The sequence below is a fragment of the Prionailurus viverrinus genome, chromosome A1, assembly GCF_022837055.1.
Source record: "Prionailurus viverrinus isolate Anna chromosome A1, UM_Priviv_1.0, whole genome shotgun sequence".
Classification (NCBI taxonomy): Eukaryota; Metazoa; Chordata; class Mammalia; order Carnivora; family Felidae; genus Prionailurus; species Prionailurus viverrinus.
The window spans coordinates 87,961,622-87,985,060 of record NC_062561.1 but is presented as its reverse complement, the minus strand read 5'-3'; the positions used below and the strand labels follow the sequence as shown (position 1 = coordinate 87,985,060).

The following is a 23,439-nucleotide window of genomic DNA, read 5'->3' as shown; positions in this document are numbered from 1 at the left end:
TGGAAGATGGGTGGGGAGTGGGGTGAAGTCGTAGCCCCAGTCCCACCACGCAGCTCCCCATCTGGTCTGTTTCCTCACTGTGTGAGATGTGGGACTGAGGTGGGGGGGGCGGGGAGTGCTGCGAGACCCCCTTGAGGTCTTAGCAGGAATTGAGATGTTAGCAGAAACATGCTGATTCTGGATTTAGTCTCTGGAGGTAGGAGCATTCTGTGAGGTTAGAGAACCTGAGGGTGGGTGGAGCTGGAGATACAGAAGCAGGGCAGGAGTACCCAGAAGCCACAGAGCATGGGGCAGACACCAGGCAGCAGCAGGGCCATGAAGCACTTGTTCCTAAGGGGACTAGGGTAAGGGGACACAGCACAACATGAGACTGGGGAATAAAGACTTGAGAACCTGGAAAATTCCCATTTTTATCCACACTGAAAAAATTACAAAGTATGCTCTGGAGAGAATGCCCAAGTGGCCGGATAACCATTTGGTAAAGGGATTCTGGTGTAACCCACGGAGGGGAGGCAATCCAGGAAAGAGCTGCGGAGGACCCTCTGGTCTGGTGACCTGAACGCCTGTGAACTGCACTGTGAGCAGGGACGCTGCCAACTCAGACTAAAAAGCAAGAGACCTTAGGAAGGCCATCAGACTTCTGGGATTCCACAGAGTAGTCCAGCAGAGCTATCTGGAGACACATGGGAGTCGGCCTTGATGAAAGAGGGCTGGCTCCAATGGCCGTCCCCAGGTAGACAGGATGCTACAGCAGCCTGGGGCCCAAGGGCGATCAGAGTGCTGGCCAGAGATTGATCCCAAGCCTTAAGTTCAAGTTTATTTATTTTTGAGAGAGAGAGAATGAATGAGTGTGCACATGAGCAGGGGAGGGGCAGAGAGAGAGAGAGAGAGAGAGAGACACAGGGAGGGAGAGAGACAGAATCCCAAGAGGGTTCTGTGCTCAGTCAGCACAGAACCCAACTTGGTGCTCAAACTCATGACCATGAGATCACAACCTGAGCCAATATAGTCAGACGTTTAACACACTGAGCCACCCAGGTGCCCCAAACTTTCTTTTTTTTTTTAAATTTTTAACGTTTATTTTTGAGAGAGAGACAGAGTGCAAGCAGTGGAGGAGTAGAGAGCAGGAGGCACAGAATCTGAAGCAGGCTCCAGGCTCTGAGCTGTCGATACAGAGCCCAGCGTGGGGCTCAAACTCATGAACCACGAGATCATGATTTGAGCCGAAGTCGGACCCTTAACCAACTGAGCCACCCAGGCGTCCCAAGCCTTAAGTTCTAATGGAATTTGCCCTACTGGGCCTCAAACTTGCTTGGGAACCTTTCTTCTTCCCAATTTTCCCCTTTTGGGATGAAAAGGTCTATCCTGTGCCAGCCTGAGCACTGCACTTTGAGAAGTACAGCACTGGACGTGTGGTTTCACAGATTCACAGCCAGAGAGGATGTGCCTTGGGTCTCACCTCTACCTGATCTACAGGACATTCAGATAAGGTTACGGATGCAGAGCTGGTGCTGGAAGAGATTAAGGGATGTCCAGAGAGGGTGAATACACTTTGCATGGGAAGAGAACACGGACTTTGTAGGACACGAGGGTGGAATGAGCTGAACTGCAGCCCCTTAAAAATCCATAGATCCAAGTCCTAACGCCAGTACCTCCGAATATGAGCATATTTGGAAATAAGGCATTTCAAGAGGGAATTAAGTTAAAATGAGGTCATTAGGGCAGGACCTGCTCCACCAGGTGTCCTTGTAAGAAGATTGGGGCACAGACACTCAGAGATGGATTTCGAGAAGACACAGGGAGGAGACTGCCATCCACAAGCCAAGAAGGGGGAGGGGGGCTCAGAAGCCCACCATGCGGCCACCTTCATCCTAGCCTCCAGAATTCTGAGAAAATCCACCCTTGTTTGAGCCTCCCGGTCTGTGGTATCTTGGTATCGCAGCCCTCCGAGACTAATAGAATGCACATGGGAGGACATCCACTCAGATCAGAAAGTTAACAAAAATAGACGTGGAGCTTCTGAAGAGGGAGGAAGAAATCAACAGTAATGCTGTTGTGTGTCATCAATACAACAATGTGAAGAATCCCTAGTAGGTAACATGAAACTCCGAGGTGTGCCCAGAGCAGCAGGAAGAGAGTAAGAGGGAGCTCTTGGCTCAGCACTGATGAGTAACAAGGTGTGTTGGGGGCGGACGCAGGGGCACTGAACTGAGTAGTAGGGTAACGGTGGGGTAACAGGCAAGAATTACTGATCTATCCACGTGCTTTTACATGAACTATTTAATCCTCAACAACGAGTCCATCTGAGGGCACCTGGGGGGGGCTCAGTCCTTTAGGTGTCCAGACTCTTGAATTCAGCTCAGGTCATGATCTCATGGTTTGTGGGTTCAAGCCCCATGCTGGGCTCTGTGCTGACAGTGTGGAGCCTGCTTGGGATTCTCTGTCTGTCTCTCAAAATAAATAAATAAACATTAAAAAAAAGAAAAAGAACCATAGTAACCCCACCTGGCAACTATGATGATTACGCCTGTTTGGCAGGTGAAAAATTTAAAGCAGAGGGAGAAAGCAGCCCTGGGTTTCAGGAGAGCTGTGGCCAGACTGTGCTGCAGGCAGGAAACGGCCAGACCGGCGTGTGAGCCGGGAGCAGAGGCACATGCCTTGGCTCGCAGCTGACGTGTCCTGAAGAGCACTCTGTGCACTGGAAATGAACAGACCCCCAAGAGCCAGAGGGGCTGAGGGGCAGCGTGGACTGAAAGTAAATAAAAAAAAAATAAAGGCATTATAAAAAATATATTCTTAGAATGTTAGAGTGGGGAGGCTTACTTACAAGACAAAAAACCAAACAGGAGACGATGAATAAATTTACATTTTTAAAATGCAGAACAAGAATTATAGGCTGAAAGACCTAGAAAGTTTAAAAAAAGTGGGAAGAATCGTGTGCATATATGTAAGAGGCCCTTAATGTTGAGTTTCTATGAAATTCTCTCAGAGAACACCAGCTTGGTAATGTGAAGGGTATAGCCCAGATGTTGTGCATCTGACCACATGGCTTCATATCTGCAGTGCAGGGTGTTCCTGGGCCCCTGACTTCGGACCACGTGCCCCAGATGCACAACAGAGACATCACAGTACCTCTTAAGGGCTAAATATCTGTCTCCCCCAGTACTCATACGTTCGAGCCTGCGTTAGGCAGTGCGGCCTTTGTGGGGGGTGGGGGGTGGGGGGTGGTGGTGGCTAGGTTTAGACAGTGGGACCTACTGGTGTTGGGACCCTTGTGTTGGGATGAGAGCCCTTACAAGAAGAGGAAGAGACAGGACAGATCCATGCTGTCTCCTTCCAAGAGCACACAGGGAGAAGGCAAGCGTCTACGAGCCAGGAAGAGTCCTAACTACTTACAGGATGTGCTAGCACTACCATCTCAGACTCCCCCCACCTCCAGACTGTGAGAAATAAATCCCTTTCATCTAAGCTGCCCCATCTATACTGTCTTGCAGAATCAGCCTGTGCTAAGACAGTATGCATCTTGGAAGGTGCCAGAAGGACCCAGTGCACACAATCTCATTGAGAACTTACAGTGGTGCTGCACTTGGGCCCTAAACAGAGCTCACCAAATGTGAACAGGGTAAAGCCAACAAAAACAAGGATGAACGAATATTAACTAGTCGACTCACAGAGGAAATGTGGGAAGCGAAAAGACACATTCCATCTCTGTGCAGCACTGAGATGCACTGGTGATTGGCACGAATGGATGGGCCCGTAGCATCTTGCGTGGGCACGGCTATGCAGGTACAGACCCCTCCCCTGATGTCACACAGCATGGGCCACCAAAACAAAACCAGTGCCTGTTCCTGGGAATCCAGCACCTCCCCAATCTCAGACGGCAACCTTGGCTTGTGCCATTTCAGAAGACACTCTGTGTCAGGACCCAGGAAGGGGAGTGGAGGTGAGAGCACTCCATGTTGGTGAACATTCATCCCCCTTGTGAAATGACGCCGGTGGGGGTGAGACACACTGTGGGCAGGGAGGTGCCAGCAAGGACCCAACATGCCTCTGGGGGTATTGCTGAAGTCTGCATGAACGATCACCCTCAGCACACAGATTTACACAAACACACACATAAATGACTGTGGGCCCTGCATGAAGCTGCATGGAAATACCACAATCCCACGCAAGTCTTGCCTCCAAATGCCACCACGGGTCAAAGAGATCATGCGTTAGCCCGTCTTCCTAACTGAGGGAAATCTCCATGACCCAAGGGCTCCAGGGAGAACCAGAGCTTGGGTCTGGTGTTTGGAAGGAGGTCTGAACCCCGAGACCAATAAGGCTGGCTGTATTTTAGTCCTTGCTTCTGCAGGTGGTGACTTTCACCATCACAGCTCAGAGTGCATGCTGGCCACTCCTGTGAGGCTCTGCCTCCTTGTCCAGAGGGCCCCTCAACTCGGCCATCCCAGACCTGGTCTTAATTCCTGGACTCAGATCAGGGACTCTGACCCTACATCACAGCCCTGCTTCAACCAGCAGAGGGAGGGCAAGGAAGGGAGGTTCTCCAAACCTGAGGGATCCAGGCAGAACAGAACCAGCCCAAGCAGCTGCAGCTGGCAGGGGTCCCGAAGAGTCCAGTTCCTGACCCCACCCTACCTCCCAGCCGCACACACGCACCACACTGGACACCACACACGCGTGCACTTTCGCATGCCTCACACCGGACACCAAGTGCACAGGCACGCACACACGGACCCCACCACACAGCACACAGGCAGGTAGACATGTGCTCACGCGCACCACACTACACACCAGCACACACCATGCTACACCCCCTACCATGTACATTGTTGCTCGCATACACACTGCACACTGCCCCCCACTCTCCCCACCCCCTTTACCTGGGCAGGTGCTCTGGGTGAGTGCTGTCTGCTGGCAGGTCTGGAACTCGGGCACCTGCAGCTCATCCCGTTTCCTTCTCTCTTCCACCTGGAATGGCTGGAGACCTGGGAAGTCTTTCCAGAGAAGAAAATGGAGAAACTGATTTGCCCTGCAGTTGCCAGCCTCACATATGCCCTGCTGTGATCTGGGAGCAGCCCTGGGCAGCCGCTTGGTAAGGCGGAATGGCCAGCAGCAGGAACATGGGCTCTGACACCAGACAGAATCCGTGTGGATGTGGATGCCGTCTGGTCCTGAGGGCATCCCTGTGCTCACCACCACTCTGTGGTGGGGTTTGTGCAGGCTTCAGCACGGGGCCCTGCACCCACGGATACAGACCCAGCCGGGGCAGAGGGAGCACAGGGACTGCCGCCTCCATGTGCCGGAGAGTCTGCACCTCGTCCCAGCTGGGGGTGGTGAGCCACAGCCTGGTCTGATTTGCCAGCTTCAGGTCCCAGAGGGGCCGAGGTGTGGAGCTGCTGCCCATACTGTGCAAAGCGTGTCTCCCTGAAGGGGTGGACATCTCATGGCATCAGGGCACGGAGTTCTGGTGACATGGACTGCCCCAGGGCAGGGAGGTTGTGGGAAAATGCTGCTGAGCTGTGCTGCTGTCCACTCAGCCCCAGCACCTCTCTGTGCCTTGGTTTCCTCACATAAACTAGACTGGCCAGGCATCCAGAGGTGCTATGCCTGGTGCCTGGCCAGGAGAAGCTATGGCCTCCTCCTCCTCCTCCCTGACCTCACATGTGGGAGTTGGGGGCATGGGGGCACCTGTTCGGCACAAACCAGCACTGCTTACAGTGAGAAGAAAGACTTCTGTCACACCCTGAGCTCTGGCTGAGGGCAGAGTGATCCCCACACCTAACAGAACTGAAACCTCACAGTGTTTCTGGAAGAGTCAGGGAAGAGGCCAGGCATGTTCCAGCAAGACAGAGTGTGGGATGGGGGGGAGGGGGAGGGACACTGGGCTGCAGAGGGAGGCTGGAGAGGCTGGCCTGCCCTGGCCAGCAGTAAACTCTCCCCAGCTCTGCAACCATCACTCACCCAAGTAAGAAACCTGGGGCACGTCCTTCCCTTGCAGGTCCTGCAACTCTGGAACCCGGGGCTCGTTCTCCTCTCCCTGGGAGAGATGCAGCTGGGTGCCCGGGTCACCTGTTCATGGAGAGGAGGACACAATTGTCACTGAGGTGTCTGCACAGGAGCCCAGGCCAGATGGAGGGAGGGTCCTCTGCACCAGGGCAGATGCACCCGCAGGGGCCATGAGGGGCCATGGGGCATGCAGGGAGGGGGCAGGACAAGGAGCACATGAAAGGAAGAGCTTTGGGATGAGCGCATATCCTTTGGGGCTGTCAGGAAATCAGACGTGAAGAGAGCCATAGAAGAATGACAGAAAACCAGGGTGCCTGCGTAGCTCAGGTCATGATCTCACGGCTTGTGAGTTGGAACCCCGCATTGGGCCATGTGCTGACAGCTCAGAGCCTGGAGCCTGCTTTGTGTGTCTCCCTCTCTCTCTGCCCCTCCCCCACTCATGCTCAGTCTCTCTTGCTCTCTCAAAGATAAACAAACGCTAAAAAAAAAAAAATGGCAGAAAACCAGACGCACAGGAAACATGTTGCATTTGGTTTTGTATGAAACAGCCAGGCGAGCCTGATCTACATGTGGCAGACAGAGGGTGGGTGATGGTCAATCTGCAAAGTGCCCATGAGGTCTGGGGGTGAAAAGCAATCAGATGCCAGCCCCCCCCAGTCTCTGGCCTCAGGAGAGAGGGGGTAAGTCTTACTTGGAGGCAGCGAGACCCCACAGTCCTCCCCGATGATGAACTCTCCATAGAAGCCCGTCTGCGCAGGGTCTAGAAGGGACCAGTCCTCTTGGGAGAAGCAGAAAATCATATCCTTGAAAGGAGAAACCCGGTTCTGAAACCACAGGGGGACAACGAGGATGCCTGAGTCCAGGGAAGCTCTGAACCAGGGGAAAGCAAGCTGGGATGAAGGGCAGAGCCCCTCGAGACCCCAGCCGCATGAGCCCCAGGAAGGGAAGGCAGAGAGGCTGCCCCAGCTGTAGCCTGAGATGACCTCACACGGATCAGGTTCAGCATAATCCCAATGGCAGATGCCTGTCAGGGACAGGATGGCCACGGATCATTCACTGGCTTCCTTGTCAGTGCTGGGGCAGCCTGACACCCTCAGCTCCGAGGTGGGTACATGGGGGGTGTCCAACTGAATCACCAATGCAGACATTGCATTTTTAGAATTTACGCTGCATATGTGCAAAGTACAAGCTTGTTCACTGCAACATTAATGATTCCAGGTGACAGTGAAAGAATCCGACATCTGTGCCCAGTGTCACAGAACTAAGCTACTTCCCAGCAGGAACATCACACACTGGTGAGGAGGAACGAGGGCCTGTCTGTACCAAGAAGGAATCCCTCTAAGGGATTCACCCATGGAAAAAGCACCCATGTGGAAGGTGGTCTAGATGGTCCCCACGTGCCAAGTGTCCAGAAGTCTGGAACACTGCCTGCTGCTATAGAGGGGCCTATGGTTAGTGCTACATGGAGACTTTGCCTTCTTTCTTTTTTTAAAAAAAAATTATTACTGTCTTTTTAAATTACGTAGGCTCCACACCCAACGTGGGGCTTGAACTCAGGACGCTGAGACCAAGTGTTGGATGATCCACTGACTGAGCCAGCCAGGTGTCCTGACAAGGACTTTTCTTATACTTTGAGTCATGAACCATGGCAATTTTTAATTTAAAAAGTGATAGCATATGCATATAATACCAGGATACCATAACAATAAAGAAGGGCCCCTGGGGGCTTAGTCGGTTAGGCGTCCGACTGCAGCTCAGGTTGTGATCTCGCAGTTTGTGGGTTCGAGCACCATGCTGGGCTCTGTGCTGAGAGGTCAGAACCTGGAGCTTGCTTCAGATTCTGTGTCTCCTTCAATCTCTGCCCCTCCCCCGTTTGCACTCTCTCTCCCTCTCAAATATAAATACAATAAACTTTAAAAAAAATAAATAAATGAAGATATCCTCTGCAAAATGGAACTACAAGATCTCTGCCAGCTGAACCATGAAGTGAGGGTTTCCAGTTTCCTGTGAATGTTACAAGACAAATGGATGGTAACAATAAATGTCATGTAAACATTGTTCATTTTGGGAGCACATGGGTGGTTCAGTCGGTTAAGCATCCAACTCTTGGTTTCAGCTTAGGTCATGATCTCACGGTCTGTGAGTTTGAGCCCTGCATCAGGCTCTGTGCTGGCAGCTCAGAGCCTAGAGCCTGCTTCAGATTCTGTGTCTCCCTCTCTCTCTACCCCTCCCCTGCTCATACTCACTCTCTTTCAAAAATAAATAAAACATTAAAAACATGAAAAAGAATTCATAGTATTTCTTTCATTATTTTTTAATGTTTATCCACACATTTCTGAGAGAGCGACAGCATGAGCAGGGAAGGGGCACAGAGAGAGGGAGACAGAATCCCAAGCAGGCTCTGCACCATCAGCATGGAGCCCAATGTGCGGCTTGAACCCATGAATCATGAGATCATTACCTGAGCCGAAATCAAGAGTCGGATGCTCAACCGATTGAACCATGCAGGTGCCCCATAAACTCTTTAAAGGTCAATCATCAGGAATATAAGTGAAATTTAACAGTCGTAGGTTTACATTACTTCTTGGTTTTTCTTTGCCCAAGCAAAGGTTAAATCTGATTAAAAAGATTATAAGTGTTATGCTCCTCTGGGTCCTGGAGGGTGTAGGAAAACGGGTCCTCACACATGCTTAGCAGAAATGCATGTTTCTGGACATTTGGGAGAATGCTAACAGAAGCACACCCATTCTACTTCTGGGAAATTTTCGTAAGGAATCCTCAGAGATATATGCAAAAATGTGTGTGAAACAACATGGAACACGCTGTTTGGGAGAATTGCGCGAGGATTCTTTTGTTCTGCACACTTTTCCCTAGTGGCTGAAGACTGCCCTGAGTAGGGCATGGACTTATTTCAGAGTATGGTTCTGTCAATAACGTTCGGGTTTTCCCCAATTCTTTGCTACTAAGAGCAATGGTCCAATGAACTCCCTCATCAGTCTCCCTGCCCATGAACAAGTGTCTCCAGGGTCGACATGAACATACCTCTTCCCCAATATTAAATATTCCCACATCGTTCTTCCAGTGGGGTACCCACAACTGTACTCCACAGGCAACGCACCTGTACTGTTCACCCACATCTTTGCCAACACCTGGCTAGGCCACGTCTACGGTTCTAATGACACTGTGAGCAAGGAGCAATCAGCAGTGGAACTACTCTTTTCTCGATGAACATTTTTCTCATGGGTTTATGGGCCAATCTGCATCTGTCTTCTTTGAAATCCTCGTGTATTTTCTTTGCACGTTTTTCTATTTTCTCATGGTTCCTTTTCCTAATTTTTTTAACCAGCTTATTTAAAATTGCAGATGTATGTGTCTCTTATAAAAGAAAATTAATATTATTTTAATTTTAAAATTAAAAAAAATCCAATGTGTTGCATTAAAAAAATCAGTAATATTAGTGGTATAGAATGAACTGTTTGAAAAAACAGAACAAAACACAAAAACCTCACACCTCATGACAAAAACACAAAACAAAAAAACCCCCAACCAAAACTAGAACAAAGAACAAAAACAACAAAATCTTGAAATGAATCAAAGACCCATATGTAAAAAATCACAACTATAAAATTTCCAGGAGAAAATTCTGTGTGACCCTGGGGTAGACAGAGATTCATTAGGACATAAAAGGTATATATTACAAAAGAAAAACACGGGACCTCTGATGTCCAATCTTCATAAGACATCAAAACAATGAAAAGGCAAACTGTAGAAGAGTGACAGAAAATATTTCCAATAATATATCAAAGGACTTTTATCCAGTATATATATATATATATATATATATATATATATATATATATATATACACACACACATATACACACACACATATGTGTGTATATACACACACACACACACACACACACACACACACACACACACATATATATTTTACAAGTCCTTTTTAATTAAAAAAATTTTTTTTAAGTTTATTTATTTATTTTAAGAGACAGAGACAGTATGAGTGGGGGAAGGGCAGCTAGGGAGGGAGCGAAAGAATCCCAAGCAGGCGCTGTGCTGTCAGCACAGGGCCTAATGGGGGCTCAAACCCATGAAGCCGTGAGATCATGACCTGAACCGAAATCAAGAGTTGGATGCTTAACCAACTGGGCCACCCAGGCGCCCTAATTTAGTTTTTATTTTAGAGAGAGAGAGTGAGTGTGAGCAGGGGAGAGGGACAGAGGGGCAGAGGGAGAGAGAATCTTAAGCAGGTTCTATGCTCAGCACAGAGCCTGACACGGAGCTCAATCCCATGACCCTGGGATTATGACCTGAGCCGAAATCAAGAATCAGATGCTCAACTGACTGAGCCACCTAGGTACTCCTATTTTACAAAGTTCTTGAAACACAGTAAGATGGTTGGGGGGGTGGGGGGGAAGGGTGCCTGGTTGGTTCAGTTGGTATGCATGCAATCTCAGGGCCATGAGTTTAAGCCCCATATTAGGTGTAGAGCTTACTTAAAACAAAACAAAACAAAAAACTGCAGTAAGCAACCCAGTAAGCAGGGAAAATATTTGGGCACTTCACGAAAGATTAAAAGAAATGATCCACAGCACATGGAAAGATGAAAAGCTTCATTAGTCAACAGGGAATTGAAAATTAAAACCATAATAAGATGGTTTAAAATTAAAACCATAAAATAGGTATTTTAATGGGCAAAATATACACTTTTTCTAAAAAAAAAAATGACAATACCAGTAAATGGTGAAGATGTGTAGCAAAAGGAACTCTCATTCATTAGGTAGGAGTGTTGAGTGGTAAACCACCACAGAAAACAGCCATTTCTCATATAATCAATCACATCCTTACCCTACAACAATTCCACTTCTGGATAATCGCCCAAGAGAAATAAAAACCTGTATCCACAAAAAGACATATAAGTGTTCTAGAAGTCTCACTCATAATGGCCAAAGTGGAAAGGACCCAAATATGGGTTGACAAGTGACTGGGTAAACCAGCTGTCAGGGTACAATGGAATACTACTCTCAGCAATAAAAAAGGAACAACTGATAGACATGTGAGTGACGCTGAAATCACTGGGCTGAGTAAGAGACGCTTGGCACAAAAGACCACGTACTGTAGGATTCCATTTACAGAAAATTCTAGAATGAGAGAAAATCATCTACAGTGGCAAAAGGGAGATCATGGCTGGCCTGGGTGTGAGAGCAGGATTTGCAAATGGGCACAGGGGAATTTCTGGGATTTGATAGAGAGGAGATGTTTTCTATGTTGACTGGGGTCATAGTTATGTGAGTGCAGACACTTGTCAAAAACTATCCAAACTTGAGGTGCCTGGGAGACTCAGTTTTTAAGTGTCCAACTTCAGCTCAGGTCATGATCTCATGGTCTGTGGGTTCAAGCCCCATGTCGGGCTCTGTGCTGTAAGCTCAGAGCCTGGAGCCTGCTTTGGATTCTGTGTCTCCCTCTCTCTGCCCCTCCCCTGCTCATGCTCTGTCTCTTCCTCAAAAATAAACATTAAAACATTAAAAAAATAAATAAACTAATAGAGTATTTAAAAAATGTGTGAAGTCGAATCAGGAGTTTGGAACAGGCTTCTCAAACTCACATATGCCTACGAACCACCTAGGCATCTCAGTAACGATGCACTCTCAATCAGTAGGTCTATGGAGGAGCCTGAGAGGCGGCATTTGAACAAGCTGTAAGTGGCTTTGCTCCCAGAAGAGGTCGGTATGATGGAAGCCTGTCCTCCCAAGACGAGTTCCACAGGATGGAAGATGGAGCTGAGAAAGCCATGGGTTTGCAGGACAGAATCTGATGTTGGTTTCAAAGGGGATTAGAAGGTCCATCCCAAATACGCCACTTTGGCATTAGGACTTTCAGTCAACTGAGAAACAGGATCACAGAGAAAGTTCTCTACCCAGGGCGCCTGGGTGGCTCAGTTGGTTGAGTGACTCTTGACCTCAGTTCAGGTCATGATCTCATGGTTCGTGGGTTCAAGCCCTGTGGAGGGTGTGTTCTGTCAGTGCAGAGCCTGCTTGAGATTCTGTCTCTCTGCCCCTGCCCCACTTGCACAATACTTTTCTCTGTCTCTCAAAATAAACATTTACAAAACAAAAGCTCTCTACTCTCCCCCATCTGCCTAAATGAAGGACATGAAGCTTCCCTGTGAAAAGCACCCTGGTCTCCCACCCACAAGGGCAAAATTACTCTTCATCTCCAGAGAGGACAGAACTGGACTCTTACCAGACCAGAGACAACAAAACACACTTGACCAAGTAACCCTTGTTTTCCGTTACTCTCCAAATACTTGCCTTCCCATAATTTACCAACCCTCTGAGCTAACAATCCCTTTCCTCTGTCTTGTCACTTCTCTGCAATTACCGCCTTGGGTTAAAATGGTGCATCAGTCAGCCTGTGGATCTGACTGCTTTCTTGGGGTTTTCATTTCATTTCTGTGAGGCAACCCACAGGCACAGGAAATAAATCTTTTTAATCCTGTGACTCTGCATTGTGTCAATTCAATGTACAGGGGGCACTGAGCCTAACAGAGTGGAGGAAAAAGGTTTTTTTTTCTCCCTGAAGGTGGTAACTGCCCCTGTTGGTAAACAGTTGAGAAATCAGAGCTCTCAGGGGCACCTGGGTGGCTCAGCTGGTTAAGCATCCGACTTTGGCTCAGGTCATGATCTCACGGTTTATGAGTTAGAACCCCGCATTGGGCTCTGTGCTGACAGCTCAGAGCCTGGAGCCTGCTTCGGTTCTGTGTCTCCCTCTCTCTCTGCCCCTCCCCCAGTCACACTCTGTCTCTCTCTCTCAAAAATAAATACACATCTAAAAAAAATTGAAAGAAAAAAAAAGAAATCAGAGCTCTCAGATGGCAGTGTAGTTCTGGTTCTGCAGATTCTGAAGACAAAAGCGGAGGAGATGTAGAAACTGCTCACTTTAGCCTTGGATGGGTGTCTGGGAACAGACCCCAAGTGGAAATAGGAACTAATCACAGTGGACAAAGTTAGCATCATGGAAGCAAACCCCAGTGCCAGGGCCAGGTGGTGGATCTGTGATGCTCTACTTGCTGACAGAGTCTGACACAGTCTGATACAGCCACCCTGGGACCCCCGGGGACTTCTGTCTCATGGGGAAATGCTCACATGTCAGGGAGAAGCAAGGATGTACAGCATAATCCCTGCAAGGGAGAAAAAACTGGCACAGGTAACTCTGGGCGCAAGTTCAACAACACATTCGAAGATCTTCACAGGAACTGGGAACATGTAACACACTCCTGTGCTAAATCTTGCTCATTCTTCTTCTTCTTTTTTTTTTTTTTAGTGTCTATTTTTGGGAGGGGAGAGAGAAACTCAAGCAGGCTGTGCACTGTCAACACGGAGTATAATGTGGGGCTTGAACCCATGAACTATGAGGTCATGACCTGAGCCAAAATTGAGAGGGACGTTTAACCAACTGACCCACTCAGGTGTCCAGTCTTGCCAATTTTTATAAGGAGAGTGGATGGAGTACATAAATACGTCAATTTAAAAACAGAGCTACTTTATGGGGCGCCTGGGTGGCGCCAGTCGGTTAAGCATCCGACTTCAGCCAGGTCACGATCTCGCGGTCCGTGAGTTCGAGCCCCGCGTCAGGCTCTGGGCTGATGGCTCAGAGCCTGGAGCCTGTTTCCGATTCTGTGTCTCCCTCTCTCACTGCCCCTCCCCCGTTCATGCTCTGTCTCTCTCTGTCCCAAAAATAAATAAACGTTGAAAAAAAAAAATTAAAAAAAAAAAAATTAAAAAAAAAAAATTAATAAAAAACAAAAAACCTGGGGCGCCTGGGTGGCGCAGTCGGTTAAGCGTCCGACTTCGGCCAGGTCACGATCTCGCGGCCCGTGAGTTCGAGCCCCACGTCAGGCTCTGGGCTGATGGCTCGGAGCCTGGAGCCTGTTTCCGATTCTGTGTCTCCCTCTCTCTCTGCCCCTCCCCCATTCATGCTCTGTCTCTCTCTGTCCCAAAAATAAATAAAAACGTTGGAAAAAAAAAAAAAAAAAAAAAAAAAAAAACCTGACCCAAATATAGGCTATCTAAATTTTTTTATGTTTATTTATTTTTGAGGGGGGGGGGAGAGAGAGAGAGAGAGAGAGAGCGAGCGAGCGCACAAGTGGGAGAGGCCCAGAAAGGGGGAGACAGAAGACCCAAAGCAGGCTCTCAAGTGAGCGCAGAACCCCACGTGGGGCTCGATCTCATGAACCATGCTATCGTGACCATGAGCTGAAACCAAGAGTCAGACGCTTAACCGACTGAGCCACCCAGGTGCCCCTAACTATATGCTATCTAAAAGAAACTCACCTCAAACATGATGATTTGGCAGGTTGGAAGTAAAAAGATGGGAAGTATACATTACACAACCATTAATCAAAAGGAACAAGAGTAGGTATATTAATACCAAATGAGATAGAGCAAAGAAAATTACTAGAGACGTTATATAATAAAAGGGTAGTCCATGAAGGCATAGCAATCCTAAATGTGTATGTACCAAACAACAAAGCTGAAAAATATACAAGGCAAAAACTGACAGAACTCAAAGGAAAACAGACAAATCAATTACTACTGACTTCCATATCCCGCTCTCAACTGACAGAAAATAAGAAGAAAGTAACTTGATAGCACCACCAAACAAGAGGTTCTGATCAACTTCTATAAAACACTTCACCCAACACCAGCAGAATATATATCCTGTTTTTACGTGTGCACAGGACTATACCAAGACAGACCATACACTGGGTCATCAAAATCCTGGAGGGAGAGGAGAAACTCCCAACAAATTTGAAAGAAATACAGAGTATATTCTTGGATCATAATGGAACCAAACCAGAAATCTATAAAAGAAAATAAAGGGAAAACCTTCAAGCCTTTGGAAATGAAATACCACATTTTAAAATAATCCTTGGGTCAAAGAAGGCTCAAGAGAAATTAAAAAATACACTGAAATAAATGAAGGTAAAACCACATCATACTGTAACTTGTGGGATACGGCCAAAGTGGTTCTCAGAGGGATATCTACAGAACTAAAATGCTTGTATTAAAAAATGCTTACATTTATTAACAAAGGCAAAGCATGGAAAGAGCCCAAATGTCCATTGATGGATGAATGAATAAAGAAGACGTGGTATGTATACACACATGTGCACACACACACAATGGGGTATTACTTGGCAATTAAAAAGAATGAAATCTTGGCATTTGCAACTACATGGATGGAACTAGAGGGTATTATGCTAAGTGGAATTAGTCAGTCAGAGAAAGACAAATATCATATGACTTCACTCATATGAGGACTTTAAGATATAAAACAGATGAACATAAGGGAAGGGAAGCAAAAATAATATAAAAACAGGGAGGGGGACACAACATAAGAGACTCTTAAATATGGAGAACAAACAGGGTTACTGGAGGGGTTGTGGGAGGGGAGATGGGCTAAATGAGCAAGGGGCATTAAAGGAAGACACTTGCTGGGATGAGCACTGGGTGTTATACACAGGGGATGAATCATTGGATTTGACTCCTGAAATCATTATTGCACTGTATGCTAACTTGGATGTAAATTAAAAAAAAAAATGCTTACATTTGAGGGAAAGTCTCAAATCAATAATTGAAGCTCCCACCTCACGAACCTAGAAGGCAAACAGCAAAATAAACCCAAAGCATGTAGGAAGAAGAAAACAGTCAAGATGAAAGCAGAAATCAACGAAACTGAAAACAGGAAAATAACAAAGAAAAACCAATGAAACAATGAACTAGTTCTTTGAAAAGGTCAGTGAAAGTGAAAACCTCTAACAAGACTTAAACAGAAAAAAAAAAAGAGAGAGAGAGAAAACACAAATTTCCAGAATGAAAATTTCCAGAATGAAAAACACAAAATTCCAGAATGAAACCGGAATAGCACAGACCATGCCCATACCAAAATGATAAAGGAACACCACAAGAAAGTCTACATGCAATACATTTGACAACTTCAATGAAATGAGCCAACTGCTTGAGAAGCGCGTACTACCAAAACTCAACCACCATCAGATCACATGAACAGCTCTGTAACCATTAAGGAAGTTGGCTCTATAATTAAAATACCACTTCCCCCCCACCCCGACAAAATCTCCCATTCATATGGTTCCACTATCATATTCTACCAAATGTTGAAGAATCAAAACCAAGTCTAGGGGCGCCTGGGTGGCCCAGGGTTGAGTTTCTGGCTCTTGGTTTTCAGCTCAGGTCACAACCCCAGGGTCGTGAGATTGAGCACCAGGTCGGGCTCTGCACTGAGCATGGACCCCCGGATTGGGATTCTCTCTCTCTGTCCCTCACCACCTCATGCACACTCTCTTTCTCTCTCTCTAAAATAACATTTCAAAAATAATAAACAAATAAATAAAACCAATTCTAAACAATCTCTTTTAGAAAATAAAAGGGGACACTTCCTGATTCACCATACTCACCCATGAGTATAGATACAGAAATTCTTAAAATGCAGGTGACTCTTGAATAAGTCAGGGATTAGGGGCACCGACCCTCCCCCACTACAACAGAAAATCCATGTATACCTTTTGACTTCCCCAAAACTTTACTAATCACCTGCTCTTTACCATAAGGAAAACTTACCGATGGTATAAAGTTAACCCATATTTTGTATGTTATATGTATTATACACTGCATTCTTACAATAAAGTGACAAAAGAGATCATTATCAAGAAAATCGCAAGGAAAAACATCACAGTAAAGTACTGCATTTATCAAAAAAAAAAATCTTCGTATAAGTGGACAAACAGTTCAAATTCATGTGTTCAATGTTCAACTGTAAGAGCAAATAAAATCCAGTAATATATCAACAGAAGAAGACGTTTATTCCATGGCAAGAAGACGTTTATTCCAGGGAGGCAAGACCGGTTCAATATTCAAAAATCAATAAACATAACCCACAATATTAAGAGTCGCAAGAAAATTCATGTGATCAATGGAAACAAAAACACGTAACATTGGACAAAATTCAATAACCACCCATGATAAAAACTCCAGAGAAACAGGAATTGAGGAGATTTCTCAAGTGGATAAAGAGAATTTACAAAAATCCCTCAGCTAACATACCAAATGGTGAAAGACTGAATGCTTTCTCTCTAAGATTGGGAACAAGGACATCTGCTCTCATCAGTGCTTTTCAACAACATGATCAGAGTCCTCACCAGCTGAATGAAGCAAGAAAAGGATATAAAGGCATATAATTGGAAAGAAATAAAAGTTTTTATTTGCAGATAGCATGATGGTTTACATAGAAAATCTAGAGGACTCTATTTAAAAACAAACCAACAAAAATCCCTCCTTAAACAATGTGTCAATCCAGCAAGGTCACAGAATACAAAATCAACATACAAAAAAACCAACTGCATTTCTTTTTGTTGTTGTTGTTAAGTTTATTTATTTATTTTGGGACAGAGAAAGCCTGTGCGCATGAGCAGAGGAGAGTGGCAGAGAGAGAGAGAGAGAGAATCCCAAGCAGGCTCCACAATGTCAGTGCCGAGCCTGATACAGGGCTTGAACTCATTACCCTGTGATCATGACCTGACCCAAAATCAAGACACTTAACTGTCTGAGCCACTCAGGCTCCCTTCCACTGCATGTCTTATACTAGAAATCAAAATTAAAAAAAAAAAATAGTATCATTTATAATTGCTCAAAAAATGAAGTACTTAGGTATGAATTTAACAAAACGTGCACAGCTACTTACAAGCTAAGGAGCATACAGCACTAATGAAAGAAATCAAAGAAGTAAGTAAATGGAGGGGTGCCCACTGGCTCAGTTGGGGAAGTGTGCACCTCTTGATCTCGAGGTCGTGAGTTCTAGTCCCACACTGGCTACAGAGATTACTTAAAAAAAATAAAAATAAAAAAATCTTAAAAAAGAGAGAAAGAAATAAGTAAATGGAGAGGCATCCCACATTCAGACAGAATGACTCAGATGGGTGAAAATGTCAATGCTCCCCAAATGGATATACAGGCTAAACAAAATTCCTATCGAAATCTCTGTAAGACTCTTTGTAGACATGGACAAGATTATTCTAAAATTTACAAAGAAATTTTACAAAGGGACTAAAACAGCTGAAGTAATTTCTGAAAACAATACAATGGGAGGAATCAAGGCCACCACTTCCAAGACTTAGAAAATAGCTGCAGTAATCAAAGCTGTGCGGTATCAGTAGAGACAGACCTAGGTCGATGAAACAGAGTAAAGAACCCAGGAACAGACCTATAGAAATATGCTCAACAGAGTTTTTGCTTTTTTTACAGAGAGAGAAAGCGTGAGTGTGTGCACGAAAGGGCTGGGGCGGAAAGAGAGACAGAGAATCTTAAGCAGGCTCCACACCCAGCATGGATGTGGGGATAGATCTCAGGCCCTGGGATCATGACCTGAGCCACAATCAAAAGTCGGACGCTCAACCATCTGAGCCACCCAGGCGCCCCTCGAGTGATGTTTGACGAAGGAGCAAAAGCAATTCAATGGAGGGAAGAAAATCTTCCTTTTAAAAAAAAAAAAATGTTTACTTCCTGATTTTGAGAGAGCACAGAGGAGGGCAGAGAGAGAGAGGGAGAGACAGAATTCCAAGCAGGCTCCATGCTGACAGCACAGATCCTGATGGAGGGCTCGATCTCACGAACTCTGAGATCATGACCTGAGCCAGAGTCAAGAGTGAGACCCTAAACCCACTGAGCTACCCAGGAGCCCCGAAAACCTTTCCAACAGATGGGGCTGGAACCAGACATCCACTGGCACAAACAAATAAGCCACAACTAATGTGTCACACCTCGTTTATAAGTTAGAGATCACGGGGGCGCCTGGATGGCTCAGGTGATTGAGTGTCCAGCTCAGGTCATGATCTCGTGGGTTTGTGGGATGGAGCACCACATTGGGCTCCACAGTGTGGAAACTGCTTGGGATTCTCTCTTCCTCTCTCTCTCTCTCTCTCTCTCTCAAAATAAAGAAACTTACATACATACATAAATAAATAAGCTAGAGATCATGGACTCAAATCCAACTGGATCACAGATCATGGATTAAACAAATCATAGACTTAAAATGGAAAATGTTTAACTATATAACTTTTAGGCAAAAATATAGGATGAAGTTTTTGAGATTGAAGACCAGGCAAAGAGTTCTTAGACTTTACACCAAAAGCATGATCCTTAAAAGGAAAAACTGACAATTTGGAGTAAATGAACATTAAAAACTTTTGGGCTTCAACTATACTTTAATAAAAAAAAATAAAATAAAAATTAAATACAGTAAAATAAAATGGATGAAACCTTGGTTGGGGGCAGGAGGGAGGGGGTGGGAAGACCCTGTCAAAGGGAAGGAAAGTCAAGCTCCAGAACGAGAGGAAACATTTACAAAACACATATGCAACGAAGGTCAAATATCTGGGACATATAAGGAACTCTCAAAGTAAGAGAAAAATGCAAATGGTCCCATTAGAACATGAGCAAAAGTCGTGATGAAATATTCCATAGAAGATGACAGGATATTCAGAGGCCAGATCCGCACAGGAAAGATGCCCAACATTATTAACCCTCATGGAATGAAAATGTAAACCATAATGAGACATCACAGCACACCCATCAGAACAGCTTAAAAAAAAAAAAAACAGTGCAAACAGTAAACGGTGGCAGTGAGAATGTAGATTACTCACACACTGCTCATGGGAATGGGATGGCATAGAGTCCCTCCGGAAAACAAAACTAAATTCGCACTTAGCACACAACCCAGGAACTATATACCTGGGCATTTACCCCAGAGACACAAAGTGACGCTCACATAAAAACCTTACAAATATTTACAACAGCATTAGGCAGAATGGCCCAAACTAGAAAACAACCCAGAGGTTGTTCAACAAGTGCATGGGCAAAAAAATGTGGTGTATCTGGACCATGGAATTCCACTCAGAAATAAACAGCTCCTCAGACCGTGCCGACTGAACAGTCAACCCCCAAAGGCAGGGGTCCGTCTATACGTTCGTGAAGTTGACAACATCTGTGGTTAGTGTGGCCAACGAGAGGACGGCGTGAAGGAGCCATGGATTTCACTGTAAAAAGCAATAGGAGGGATGGTCGTGGTGACACAAATGTTCTGTATCATGTGTGTATCAACACCAGTGCGCTGGCTGTAGCCTCGGGCTGTGTTTTCACAAGACATTACCATTTAGCGTAAAGAGTACAAGGGATCTCTGATATTTCTCACAACTGCATGCGAAGGTAGTTACTCAAAGAAAAAAGATAAACATTACATGCACCCACGTTCACAGCAGCATTATTCACGACAACTGGACACAAACCAAGGGTCCACCAAAAATGAATAAACAACATGCATTATACACACACTATGGGATATTATCCAGCCTCAGAAAGGAAGTCCTGTCACAGGATACGGTATGGACGGACCCTGAAACAAGCCAGTCACAAAGGTGTAATTCTTATGCAAGCTAGTTAGGGTAGCTGAGTTCATAAAATAGAATGGTCATCTCTCTGGGGACACGGGGAGCTATTCCTGGAACCAGTGAGGAGTTTCAGTTTGGAAAGATGAGAAAGTTCTGGAGGTGGGCTGCAAGACAGTGTGAATATGTGTATTACTAAACACTTAAAAACACTACAGTACATAAAAATAGTTAAGATGGTAAATTTTATGCAACATGTATTTTACTACAATTGAAACTAAGGGGCGCCTGGGGGGGCTCAGTCGGTTAAGTGTCTGATTCTTAATTTCCACTCAGGTCATGATCTCACAGATTGTGAGTTCAAGCCACATGCACAGAGCCTGCTTGGGATTCTCTTTCTCTCACTCTGCCACTCCCTCCTTCACTCTCTCTCTCTCTCTCTCTCTCAAAATAAATAAACTTAAAAAATATGTTAGAAAGACTGAGAAACAAAAACCTTCGTGATGAAGACTTTCACTGCACTGAGCAGAAATGATCTTCAGCAGAGTGATGAAACAGCACTGACTTACCAAAATCTGTCTCCTGTTTACTGGGGCCTTTACAGGAACGCAGAGAAATTCAAAGACGAATACCTTGGTTGGGGTACAGGAACGCAGAGAAATTCAAAGACGAATACCAAGGCTCATTAGATACTAAGGTCACAGCATCTCTGTGTGTCATACTGGCCAAAAGTCTCAATCTTTAATAAGAAACCTGAGTTTTCCCTCCTTGGGCTCACACTTGTGCTCAGCAGCCACCACACTACATGGGAGATGCTGACACACGTGAACAGAGCCCACGAACGCAGCTCTTGGGGAAAGGAGGCGCCCCACCCCATGTGCCCGGTACCACGTACCCAGGCTTCAGGTTATGCGGGATGCATTGTGCTTAGGATTGCCGAGAGCAACCTTGGGACATGATTACTGTGTGTCTACCATCCTTCAGATGGCCCTCCATCTGTAAGCAACAATAACCAGACAAGGTCCACACCTTCTTGTCATGCACTTTCTCGTGCAACCAGACCAGGCTTTAATACCCAAGTCGCGTGCCAGCCAGCAGACATCATTAGAGAGAAACAAAGGGGGTGTGAGGAGAAACCGTGGCCAGAGGCAATGGGGCTGGAAGGAAGTGCGTGAGACCCCCTATCGGACCAGCTTTCCATCCCACAGGGACACCCAACAAGGGAAGCCTTGCACGGCCTTGTGCAGAATCACAACAGGGAAAAACGCCCAGGAAACTCCCCAACAACATGCCCACTTGCGTACAGCACTGACATGATCTCTGCTTTTCCTCCATTTCCTAAATACAATCACTGTGGTTATCACTGCATAAGACAGTACCCTGTGAAGTATGAAAAGAGAGGTCTCCCTTTTTTCACAAGGGGGAAACCCTAACACACAGGGGGAGGACATCTGTCTCCCACCATCACAGCTGGCGGGCAGATATGGGGTTCTTCAAGGGCTGTCCACACATCACTCACCGGGGGCAGCTGCAGGGCGGTTACCTGCTGTGTATCCCTCAGACTTGCCTCCTGAAGAAGGGCAGGCTCTTGCAGAACTGAAAGAGAGAAAACGTGGATTCATAAATCTAAGGTCTCTTCTCATCTGCAAGAGGAGGGCTGCAAGACGTCGAAGGGGTAAAGCACTTGTGAACCACAAGAATTTATGTCACCAATGAGAAGGCTTCAGTGGGGAATGCCTGGGTCACGTGCGCTCGGTCACTAGGGAGCTTTTCTGTGTATAATACATGATGTTTTTTAATAAAATTTTTTTAATGCTTATTTATTTTTGAGAGAGTTGCACAGTGTCAGCAGGAGAGGGACAGAGAGAGAGGGAGATATAGAATCTGAAGCAGGCTCCAGGCTCTGAGCTGTCAGCACAGAGCCCAATGCGGGGCTCAAACCCACAAACCATGAGATCATGACCTGAGCCAAAGTTGGACGCCTGACCAACTGAGCCACCCAAGTGCCCCCAATTTTTAAACAATTTTTTAATGTTTATTTTTGGCAGAGAGGGAGAGGGAGAGAGGGAGAGAGAGAGAGAGAGAGAGAGAGAGAGAGAGAGAGAGAAAGAGAGAGAGAATGAGCGGGGGAGGGGCAGAGAGAGGGGGAGACACAAAATCCAAACCAGGCTCCAGGTTCTGAGCGGTCAGCACAGAGCCCAATGCAGGGCTTGAAGTCACAAACCATGAAATCATGACCTGAGTCGGAGTCAGACGCCTAACTGACTGAGCCACCCAGGTGCCCGTTTTTTAATTTTTTTTTAAGAGAAAGAGTATGAGCAGGGAGGGGCAGAGGAGACAGAGAAAATCCCAAGGAGGCTCCACGCTCAGTGTAGAGCCCAACATGGGGCTCAAACCCATGACCCTGCGATCATGACCTGAACTGAAATCAAGAGTCAGATGCTCAGCTGACTGAGCTACCCAGGTGCCACTATTATTTTATTTTTTTAAATTTTAATTCCAGTATAGTACACATACAGCGTTATATTAGTTTCAGGTGGACAATACAGTAGGTTAGCAAATCTGTGTATTTACTCAGCTCATCAGGATAACTGTATGCTGCCATCAGGTAGCTCTGCAACTTTCCATGGGTTCAGGGATCTCAGCTCCAACCACGATATGGGGGAAAATAAAGGTTAAAGCTCTACGGGGCTGTGGTGCCAGTAAGAGCTGCTAGTAATGAACATGATTGTAGACTCCACTATCATCTATAGATTTTTAAGTTCATAAATTGCAAAGCTGCATGAGGAAGTAGCTGTGAGGTACTCTTGGAAGAGCTACTGTCACATGAAAGTGCAGAGTGTGGGATTAGAGTCATCTCACCTGCCCTCAACTTGAGCTGCTGGGACCTCTGCTATATTCTCCTATGACGTCCCTCCTCTGGCTGGTACTCATTGCCTGCCTCAGGCTTC

General features: G+C 46.1%; 1 protein-coding gene across 2 annotated transcripts in view; it reads right to left on the bottom strand.

The window, feature by feature from the left end:
- Positions 1-23,439, bottom strand: part of ZNF496 (zinc finger protein 496) — a 33,019-nt gene that overhangs the window by 3,860 nt on the left and 5,720 nt on the right. The window contains exons 6-9 of one of the 2 annotated variants that reach the window (XM_047865442.1): positions 22,008-22,084; positions 6,701-6,833; positions 5,965-6,072; positions 4,884-4,997 (exon numbers count right to left, since the gene is read on the bottom strand). In XM_047865442.1, the coding sequence (XP_047721398.1) occupies positions 4,884-4,997; positions 5,965-6,072; positions 6,701-6,833; positions 22,008-22,084 (432 nt within the window). The remainder of the gene's footprint in view (positions 1-4,883; positions 4,998-5,964; positions 6,073-6,700; positions 6,834-22,007; positions 22,085-23,439) is intronic. The other variant, XM_047865450.1, reaches the window with a different exon arrangement.